We start from the raw sequence: 10,584 nt of genomic DNA on the forward strand, positions 1-10,584 counted from the left end.
TACTTGCATTGGAGTGCCCTGGCTCAGCCTGTCTGTCCTGGAGTGTAAACATTTTGGGGCAATGAATGTGTCTTGCCCTGTTTTTATAAGTAGAATGTGAATTTACAGCACTGTATAAATGATGTGCTTGATGCTCCATTTCAAGCATCTGAATCTTGTCTCTGCTCTTCCAGCCCTCTCTGTTCAGTCACCTGGCAGCGATTCCTGGAGTAAGCCTGTAAATGCCTTTAATGGCACTGAATCCAGCTCCACTGAGGTAAGGGGCACCTAATCTACTGTTCAAGTGTTGTGTGATGTGTATATATAAAATATTCATGTTAGGTGGCTCACGCTTCTCATTGCTGCTATCGCGTTTAGCAGATCTGTCAGCTCTCCTTGTGCAGTTTTAAATTGACTGTCCACAATTCTGATTAAGCATGGTGCTGTTCTAAAATGGTGGGACAAATTGTGCTCTGTTACACGTAGGTGTAAATCCAGAGTAACTGCATTGTAAAACTCAGAATTGCACTCCTAACTGGGAGCAGAGCATGGCCCAGTATGTGGAATCGTGTTTGTGTGCCTCACACCTGTGAGAAGTGTGTCGCTGTAATGTAGTGTGGATGTCTCTGAATGCTGCAGTGACCTTTCACCTGTAGAGACCGGAGTTCAAATCTGGTTTGGGTCATAAGTGAAATGAGTTTGGCAGTCTCAGCGTAGTAGCCACGTGGGGCATTTTTCATTGTCCTAAAGCTGCAGTGGGATTGGTGACCTGGATGGTTTCTGCTTCAGGGTAGCCTAGAGCTGGAATAGCAAGGGGCACTGCAGGTTAGGACTTGCTCCTTGATAGTTGTGGTTGGAAAATGGGAACATGTTCTCGCTGTTGTTTTTCTCCCTGTGGAGTTGGGTTTGAATCTGGGGCTTTAACACATTTCGTGCTTTGCATAGCAGGGTTTTAAAGGCAGCCAGGGGGATAGTGGCATTGACTTGAGTGCGGAGTCTCGGGAATCTTCCGCTACCTCCTCTCAGCGCAGTTCTCCATATGGCACCCTCAAACCAGAGGAGATGAATGGGGCTGGCCTGGTGGACCCAAAACCTGACTGCCAGAAGGAGCAAGTTCAGAAGCAATCTGATAAAAAGGTAATCTGGATTTGCAGTCAAGCCAGAGCACGTAGTGACTGGTACCAGAGACCTTGTGAAATTGGGTTTTTGTTTTTTCATAGCATTTTTAAGGTAGAGATCGGGTTATTCAGTCTTTGTGTCTCAGCCTCTCTGCTTTCCCATCAAGGATTCAGATCAAGGCTCAGGACAGAACAAGGAACACAAGCCCGGACCAATCGGCAATGAACGCTCCCTGAAAAACAGAAAGGGTTCGGAGGGAACGGAACGGCTGGAAGGGAATATCCCCCCTGTTAATGGGGTGGAAATTCACGTGGACTCAGTTCTTCCTGTGCCACCCATTGAATTTGGAGTAAATCCTAAAGTGAGGATTGAATTTAATTTTATCTTCTTGGTGGTTTGAAATCCCTCTTGTGAGCTTGTAGAGATGCAAAAGGTGGTTTAGCCAGAAGGATTATCTAGGGCAAGCTTCCAGCACGTGCACTGTAGATTTGCCTTATAGATTTCATTACTGACACAAACCAGGTTCTCAAGATGTCTTGGTAGATATTTATTATCCTGAATGGGGTGGGGACAGTAAGGGAGAAATTAAGGCCTGTTGTCCTGTGTATGCCATCAGGGATGCCTGTCGCTGAGTATGGAGAGCTATTTCGTTCTTGTCCGTCAGTAAATTTTGCTGAAAGAAAATCTTTAGTTTCTATCATCATGATCCAGGTAAATGTTCACTAATCAGGAGCAACTTACAGGGGGCCCTTGGGCCTGGATTTGAATGGTGCTTGTTGCCTTTTTTCAGGACTCTGACTTTAGTCTGCCACCTGGCTCTGTCTCAAGTACTGCGGCTAACCCTGTCGCCAAACTGCAGGATGCCTTGGCCGGTAATGTAAGTAAATCTTCGTTATTGAAATGGAAAAAAACATATTTATTTGCAATTGATTTGATGTTGAATGCTGTAGTACCCACTTACATGGTTTAAAAACAGCAGTGAACATACAGGCCCTGTCTCTCAAAAATTTTTGATAAAATCAGTGCCTGGTTAGCTCAGACATACCCAAGCCTTTAAACAGTGACTCAAACACCATTCATCAGCCTGTGTAAAGTAAGAAGGCTTGCATATGTCAGAGGTCACCAAATTCCCCTCTTTGGGGCACCTGCGGGGGAGGGGAAGACCAGCAAAGTTGCTTAGAGAGTCCTGTTGCTGGACCTGGAAAGTGGAGTTCTAGCCACTGGCTGCCAGAGTGCTCAGGGTGTTGTCTTTGCCACTGGCTTCTGCTCTCCATGGTTCACTATTAGCCAGCGAGGTTCCATGCGCTTTTAGAGCTCATAATAAAATGGGTAGATGGCTGGAGAACAGACTCTTAAAAGAAAATGGATTGAGAGCCCAGTATCTGCTTGTGGTTCGGTTGTGTTCAGTGATTTAAACAAAAACTTCCTCTGAAACATCTTTATTTTGTAGCCCCTTGTATTTCTTGGAGGTTTGCCATTTTTTTCCTTACAAGTGTTTTATATAAGCAGACTTACTCTGCCATTTACATAGGTTCACCCAGTGTGGAAGGAAAAACACTCTGTACAGCTGGTGCTACTGTGTACCAAATTCAGCTCTGGTGTAAGTACAAGTGCAGCTCCATGGAGATCAGGGGAGTTACGCCTGCTTACACCCAGGTTGCATTTGTCCCAGCATTTCTGTTGTGTTTATGGTTAAGCCAGCTATACATTTTTACAATGTTGAGGCAACTCCATAGTCCATTTAACAAGCTGAGAAACGACAAAACAGTTTGTGCTGCTGTTACTTAGATCTTCTTGCTGAGGTTCCATTTGACTTGTTGCCTTCCTAAATTCCTGTGTTGTTACAGACATTCTTAGTGTTCAGCATTTTATAAATCTCCTTTCAGGCAGGGTTAACGCAGTCCATTCCCATTCTGCGAAGAGATCACCATCTCCAGCGGTGCATCGGCCTGAACCCAATGTCTTTCCCCACTGCAGACCTCACTCTTAAGGTAATTAAGGCATTAGCTTTGCTTGTGTTCACTTTGAAAGTACAACCGTCTTTGGCCACAGTAGTAAAGGGAGAGAGAACCTTCACAACAGTCCAGATGTTTCACTGGTCAGTTGCAAAGTCTGTAATTGGCCCCTTTAAAAACAGTGTGTGTACATATGTGAATTCAGCAGAGGGGAGAGGATGCCATTTTGAGGCCCTTGATACTGACATCTTCTCCAGCCATAAAATGGGTAGAGCAAACTTCTCCACCTCAACCCTGCCCAGTGCAAGAGAACAATTCACTATTCCTGGCCTCTTTGATCCTGGGCAGTCTGCTGTGCCTCCCAGCAAAGGGGCTAACTAGTGCCAACTGCAGTGGGTTTTTTGTGAAGTGGGCACTTATTCAACAGCCATTAGGTGGTAATAGTTTTTAGTGACTACCAGCCTCTACAGGTGAGTGGCTCCCTATCCCATTATCATTTGCTTCTGTTGAAATTGCCTGTAGTAATTACTTTCTCTGCTCACTTCTATAGATGGAGTCTGCACGGAAGGCTTGGGAGAATTCCCCTAGTTTACCAGAACAGAACTCTCCAGGAGGTGCTGGCTCAGGCATCCAGCCTCCTTCCAGTGTCGGCGCTTCCAGTGGTGTCAGCTACAGCTCTTTTGGCGGTGTTTCTATGCCTCCTATGCCTGTGGCGTCTGTAGCACCTTCTGCATCTATTCCAGGTACCTGCCTCTGTTTGCCAGAAGCTGGGAATGAGTGACGGGGAATGGATCACTTGATGATTACCTGTTCCGTTCATTCCCTCTGGGGCACCTGGCATTGGCCACTGTTGGGAAACCAAATACTGGGCTTAGACAGACCTTTGGTCTGACCCAGTCTGGCCATTCTTATATTCTTGTTCTAGCTCCAAAGATCTGATGGTAGCAGGGCAATCCAAGCTGACCGCCTTGGCACTTAATAGTTTGTAGCTCAGCTCACCTATTCCTGAACTGCCAGCCTTTCTGCAGGTGGCATTAAAATACACTGGAGAAGGATGGGTGATCATTTAACAGCCCATAATACCTCCCTTGGAAAAGTAATACTCAGGATAAGTTGCTGATGAGTAAAACCTTGTCACTAAGGTGAAGGACAGGCAAGTAGATTTTGTGTATAGTCTGGTAATTTTCCTATTTTGCAATGCTGGCATAATAAATCTGTGTAGCACTGTTGAGCCAATTGCTTGCTAAGATACTGATGAATGGCCTTGGTAGATCTATAGATTTCTATCCATTGTACTGTACCCCTGGGAGCTGCTTCTGCTGAAGTGAATAAGGTTAGCTTGTCACATTCTTCCTTCCCTTTTATTTCAAATTCTAGGTAACCACATCCCACCCCTGTATCTGGATGGCCATGTGTTTGCGAGTCAGCCACGCCTGGTCCCTCAGACGATACCTCAGCAGCAGAGCTACCAACAGGTAAAGGATCAAGGCAGTTAATTATTTTCTGGATGGGGAGGTTCTCAGAGCTTCCCATTTATTCTTTCCTCTTGTAGTGAACCAACTTACTTCCAGCCAAGGGAAGCTAGATTGTGGCTCCGTTCAAAGTCTATGAAAGCTACTCCCCAGTGGGTGCTACAGGCAACTAACAGGGGAGCAGGCTGATCGGAGAGGGGAAATACCAGTTTTTGCACCAGTTATCTTTTGACTGGGTTTAAGAGGGGTGGGCTCTGTAAAACTTGCCTTTGAGTGACAGAGTGTAAATTTCACAGCACTATTCTTAGCAGAACATGAAAACCAGTTTGAACCTCAGACCAGTTCCCTATGGACGAGTGTCTGTCCCCAAAACCACTAACTGGGAGCTCTGACAGTTTCAGCAAACAGGGTGTTGGATGGGCTGTGGAGAATCCCTTCAGAGCCCCATGAGAGCTAGGAAAATCACTGACGTGAAGGGCCTGTTCTATATACAGAGAGCTTCAGTCCCCTAAGGGAGTCAGTCTGATCCTTTTTTGAGCATTAAATTCCTATTCTCTCTCTCTGAGCCATCATTCACTTTCTATTCAGTCATGTACTGGCCAGAGAAATGACACTGGGGGCATTTGGGTGGAGTTGCAGCTTGGATAACTTTTGTGGTGGAGCGACTAGATGAAGAAACAGATGGTCTTTTAACCCCACAGGAGAGTTTCTGACCGCCTTCGTGCCTTTCAATCACCTTCATTTCCTCTGCAGGCTGCTGCTGCTCAGCAGATTCCGATTTCCCTTCACACATCTTTACAGGCCCAAGCTCAGCTTGGGCTGAGAGGAGGCCTGCCTGTCTCCCAGTCCCAAGAGATCTACAGCTCCATACAGCCCTTCAGGTAACAGTTCCTGGGTTTGTTTCCCCATCGCCAGAGCTCTCGTGTTTTGATCTGCAAAGTACATCTGCAGGGATGTTCTTTCCCCCTCCTTTTCTTCCCCTCTTGCTAATGTCCTACCTTTGCAACTTTCCATCCCCTTCCTGCCCACACCCACAAGTGTTTGCACAGTACTGTCTCTTCTCCTCCATCAGATGTAGACAGAAGGGTTCTTGTGTAAATAGGAGAATGATTCATAGATTCATATGGTAATGTTAAAGCCAGCCAAATCCTGTGTGAATCACTTTCACTCTTGCCAAACTATTGTGAACTTGTGAGGTATGTCCACTCGGTGTTTTAAAACCCCTGGCAGCCAGTCTCAGAGCCCGAGACTACAGACTTGAGGTCATGGAGCTCACACTACAGTGTTATAAACAGCTGTGGAGACATTTGGGCTCAGACTCTGAAGCCTGAACAGGGGGTTGGGTTTCAGACCCCGAACCCTGGCCCGAGCCCGAATATCTGCTCAGCTGTTTTTAGCACTGGAGTGTGAGCCTGAGTCTGTAGACCCAGGCTCTGAGGCTCACTGCCATGGGTTTTAAAATGCAGTGTAGATGTGTCCCTGGCGACCTGGATCCTCCCTTACCACAAGCATTTCTACAGTTCTGGGCCCTAACACAGTGCTTTGATTTACACTGTTTGGGTGGGAAATCGCACACCTCTCCCCCCCAAAAATACTCATGCAAATGTGGGGATGAAGACTTCAACATTTTCAGGGTTTTTCTGTCTACTAGTCATGTTACAAGTAGCTCTCTCTTTACCTTTCTGCCGCACTGCAGCACAGTGGCCTTTCCAAGACACCATCTGTGGATAAATTAACTAGAATTGGTCAATTCTAGTTGATTTCACACTGCTCCTGGTGAGGGACAAACATCATGGTGCTGGCTCATAATTTTGAAGGGACTTCCCAGTGTGGGTGACTGAGATAATGCAGGATTCCTGCAGTTCCCATGGATGTTTGTCCGTATCCCACAGAACACTTGCACAATGCATTTGATTGCCAGCCTATGCTAAGAAAAGTCCCAGGTTTGGGAAAGCAGGAATGTTACAAGAAGGTGCATTTGGCAGAGGGATGCAGGGATGGTGGCTGCATACTGGTCTTCATTTGGTGCCCTTGGCCTGACCTTTAGATAAAAGAAACTGATCTGCTGAAAGGTGAACTTTTGGCCAAGAAGCTTTGGTTCTCCCCTGCTGATGGAGATCACTCCAGTACCCTAGGACACATTCAGTGAAACAGTTTTTACCATCCGGGGTGGTTTGAGCTACTTACCACTACAGTCACTTCACTGCCACTATATGACTGAACTTCGTAAAGAGAGAGATATTGATTCCATTGAAGTCAGTGACAAAACTCCTACTGACTTCAGTGAGATGGGGACTTAGCCCTAAAAGCTTTAGGATTTGTATGAAAGGAGCTGTACAAAATTAAATTCTAGAGCTGAAAAAAACGTGGAACTACAGGTTTTTATTCCCTAGTTGATCTTTGTAGTAGAGATTACCTTTTAGAATGCCGTTTGTAACCCAGCAGCCAAATGCAGCTGTATGCAGTCTCTAATAGGCTTTATCATTGTGCATTAACCTGTTTCTCTTCTTTAGGTCTCCGGTGTACATGCACCCCAGTCTGTCCCAGCCCAGTACCATGGTCCTGACGGGAGGTGCTGCTCTGAAGCCCCCATATTCTGCCTTCCCAGGCATGCAGCCCTTGGAGATGGTAAAAACACAATCTGGGTCCCCTTATCAGCCAATGAGTGGAAGCCAGACACTGGTTTATGAAGGCCAGATAAACCAAGCAGCCAGTATGGGAGCCTCACAGATGATGGACTCCCAACTTACACAGGTTAGGAACAAAACTAGCATGCCCCCCCTGTTTTTTTGCATGCGTTCACAGAAATGCAGTTTCTGAGACTGGGTCTTAGTTGCTGTTTGTGGTGCACCTTATACTTTCATCAGTAAGCCCTTCGTAACGAGACAATAGTGATGTTAGAAGTACAGCACAACAGACTTTGAGGTGCTTTACTTGTTACGTGTACCTCTGTTTAAAACTCACAATGGTTAACTTAGTGAAATTAAGTATCCTCTTTCTGCTGATGGCAAAGGCCTGTGATTTGTGTGTCCACTACTGATGTGATTGCTGCTTTGCGTTTTCTTAAAGCTCTTACTGTGCTTTTGGGATCTGAGGCCATGACACTGCAGTGATAGCTGCCCTAAGAGCCCCAGCTTCAGTAGGCCAACACCTCCCCATATCTTTAGTAGTAACCATTTTAAAATCATCAGTGTTTTCAGGGTAATTTTGTTTGACCTTTAATTAAAGACCCATCTCTTTTTATTTCAACTAATTGAGCGTTTTGGCCTAATTAACAATTTCTGCTAGTCTGTTGGGTGGTATCTTAATAGAAGTTTCACTGTGTTTTCATGTCATCCTCTTGCTTTTTTCTTTATTAAATATAGTTCAGAAAGGCACAATAAATCCTACGGTCAGGGCAGCTGTGTTTATGTGGATACGGAGCACAACTATTGAGTTGCTTCAGTGGAGAAGTATTGTAGTTGGCTGTAAACTTTGCTTATATTGCGCAATACAGTAAATGTTTAAAAAATACAATGAAAACCAGAATATTCCTAATCTTTTTATCTTAAAGAGGGACTTTCATGCTGAGGCAGACTCAAGAACAAGGATTGTTAATTACGGAAAGTAACTTAGCTGGGGAAAATGAAGAGGTTACTGGCCAACTAAGTATTTGAAGAAGTGCTTTATCCCTTGTTACCTGGTCTTTCCTTCCTGGATCATGTAATGAAGCCGTAATCCTCTGTCATTACAATGTGGTGTCATGGGAAGTCCCAAATCCAGCAATTATGCGAACTACCAGATCGAGTAAGAGGGAATGAGAGGCTGCGAGGGAGAGAAGTCTTGTTTTAAAGATCTCTGATAACTAGCAAAAGTGGCAAGGAACAGAAGGAAAAGCCACATGCAAAGTGAATAGGTTTCTTGGACAGCGTGATAAGTATGGGCATCCACTTCATTTAAAAAAAAAAAAAAAAAAAAAAAAGAAGGGCAGCACGGCTTGCTAAGGATCATGGCAATGTATGTGAACTGTGCCTGAGTTTGTAAATGGTAGCCTCTTCTTGCCTCTTGTCCTCCCTCCATGTTTTACGAGCCCTTTTGAAAATTTGGTCTTTTTTAATAGCCATTGAGTCCTGAGTTAATTTTTTTAATCACTTTTAACCACCACCATCATCAATTGTTTCAAGAAGGGATTGAAGCCTGTCATGGAACGTAAAGCTGAGGCCAGTGTGAACCTTCCTGATGTTCCAGTCCCTGAAATCACACCAGCAGAGGAGTATAGCAGATTTTTAGATGTGGACATCGAGCTGAAAACAAAAGGTGAGCTGTCTGACGCCATTGTGGCTGCCATCACCACTCAGAGGGCTTGCCATGCAGTGACCACGAGGAAGACTGAAGAAGAACCGATGAAGGCTCCAGGCGATCAGGAAAGCCCTGTGTCTGAGCACAGTCTTGCTAGAACAGCACTTTATTAAAAGAACAGATGGTGTGGTTACAGGGTCTGGCAACTCTATCTTAAAATGATTTTCAGGATGAAAGTCCCTCTTTAATGTTCACATCTGCATTTGTTCTATAGCAGTGTGTCAGGTTTAAGATGTTTCTTTTAGGTATGCTTTTAAGCATAAAATGCTTTGCTTTTAAGGTATTAGTAGGGAACATGTTGAGACGGACCATTGTTATTTCCATTAAGTAATCACATGTAAATTATCATGCAGCTAACAATGCCTATGCCTGGGTCCCAGCTTCCTCTGCCTCGGTATGGTTCTGGCCAGCAGCCACTGATTTTACCACAGTCCATCCAGCTTCCTCAGGGGCAGAATCTGTCTGTAGGAGCTCCCCGCAGGATTCTTCCACCTGGATCTCAGCCTTCTGTCCTCACTACCAGCAGGGAGGTAAGGGCTACGTACTGCATGAACACCTTGGCATTCTTTAAGGAGTCTTGCATTTGGGTTTGGTCCCTCCATAGTTTTTTTTTTTTAAAAAAAAAAGGGGGGGGGCAGGGGGAACCTCTTGTGGGGATACAGTTTGTCATTAATGGGGAGTAATGCTTGCTTACTGGGTCCTTATCTTCCAAACCAGTGATTGGAGTGGAAGCAAAGGGGCGCCATTCCTCCTGTTTCCAAAGCCCAAGCCAGCAGTCTCTCCAGTTCTTCTGCTGTTCATGATTCCACTTCCAGGAATCAGAACCCTATCTGAATCCAGTTTGGAATTTCCATTTAAATTAAATGTAAACTCCAAGTTTTCTTAGAGATCAGATGGGTGGTTAACCACACGCACACCTGGAACACAGTTCATAAAGTGCAATACAGTTGTAAAATGTCTCCATCTGAGTGGACGTGTCAATGTTGTGGCAGGTTAGATGTATCCTTATAAGGAGTGTTTTCTAGTGGAGAGAGCATGGGTGGCTAGAAGTCAGGCCTTTGTGTTCTCTTCCTGATTGTGCCTCAAATTGAGGCAAATCATTTTGCCCGAGTGCCTCAATTTCCCCATCTGTAAAATGGGAATAATGATACCTGCTTCATAGGGGGTGGGGGCAAGGCTAAAGATTGATTGAAGTGTTTGTGAAGTGCTTTGAGATCTTTGGATATACAGAAGATATTTTCTAACTCATTTCCCTTCTCAGTCCTCCCAAATGGAAATGAAAGGGTTTCACTTCACAGATGGTAAACAGAACATGTCCTCCGGAGGATCTGTACCATCACCACATACTTACAGGTAAAGGATCCAGAGCGTAGCCCCATAGCTCCTGAATGACGTCTTGGTTGAAAAGTGTTGAATGGGACAGGGTATAGTACTTAGCACTTGCAGAGAAATGGTGTTTGTATCATGCTTTCTTCTGCAGGATCTACTGATGTCTTCAAACGTAGAATCTACGTTAGTCCAGATACTGATGTAAAAGTGTCATTGGGACAGCTTTGTTGTCTGGGGGGAAAAATCCCCACAAACCACCCTAATTAGCTCTGTGGCACTTCGGCGAAATGCAGAAAGTTACTGGGATTGCATCAGAGCCTTGAGATTCTAATGGAATTAAATTGGTGCTGCTTGCCGAAGTGGAAATGCTGGGATGTGGAATAAATGTCAGG

General features: G+C 45.0%; 1 protein-coding gene across 12 annotated transcripts in view; it reads left to right on the forward strand.

Moving 5' to 3' along the window:
• PRRC2B (proline rich coiled-coil 2B) overlaps nucleotides 1–10,584 on the forward strand; it is a 69,313-nt gene that overhangs the window by 52,251 nt on the left and 6,478 nt on the right. For 2 of the 12 annotated variants that reach the window (XM_027823530.3, XM_027823536.3), the window contains 11 exons: nucleotides 174–256; nucleotides 925–1,116; nucleotides 1,265–1,459; nucleotides 1,889–1,975; nucleotides 2,985–3,089; nucleotides 3,604–3,796; nucleotides 4,431–4,528; nucleotides 5,279–5,406; nucleotides 7,039–7,279; nucleotides 9,217–9,393; nucleotides 10,125–10,216. In XM_027823530.3, coding sequence (XP_027679331.2) covers nucleotides 174–256; nucleotides 925–1,116; nucleotides 1,265–1,459; nucleotides 1,889–1,975; nucleotides 2,985–3,089; nucleotides 3,604–3,796; nucleotides 4,431–4,528; nucleotides 5,279–5,406; nucleotides 7,039–7,279; nucleotides 9,217–9,393; nucleotides 10,125–10,216 — 1,591 coding nt within the window. Of the gene's footprint in view, nucleotides 1–173; nucleotides 257–924; nucleotides 1,117–1,264; nucleotides 1,460–1,888; nucleotides 1,976–2,984; nucleotides 3,090–3,603; nucleotides 3,797–4,430; nucleotides 4,529–5,278; nucleotides 5,407–7,038; nucleotides 7,280–8,691; nucleotides 8,822–9,216; nucleotides 9,394–10,124; nucleotides 10,217–10,584 lie in introns of all 12 variants that reach the window. The other 10 variants (XM_043530296.1, XM_027823531.3, XM_027823532.3 and 7 more) reach the window with 10 other exon arrangements.

The sequence above is a fragment of the Chelonia mydas genome, chromosome 16 (assembly GCF_015237465.2).
Source record: "Chelonia mydas isolate rCheMyd1 chromosome 16, rCheMyd1.pri.v2, whole genome shotgun sequence".
Taxonomy (NCBI): Eukaryota; Metazoa; Chordata; order Testudines; family Cheloniidae; genus Chelonia; species Chelonia mydas.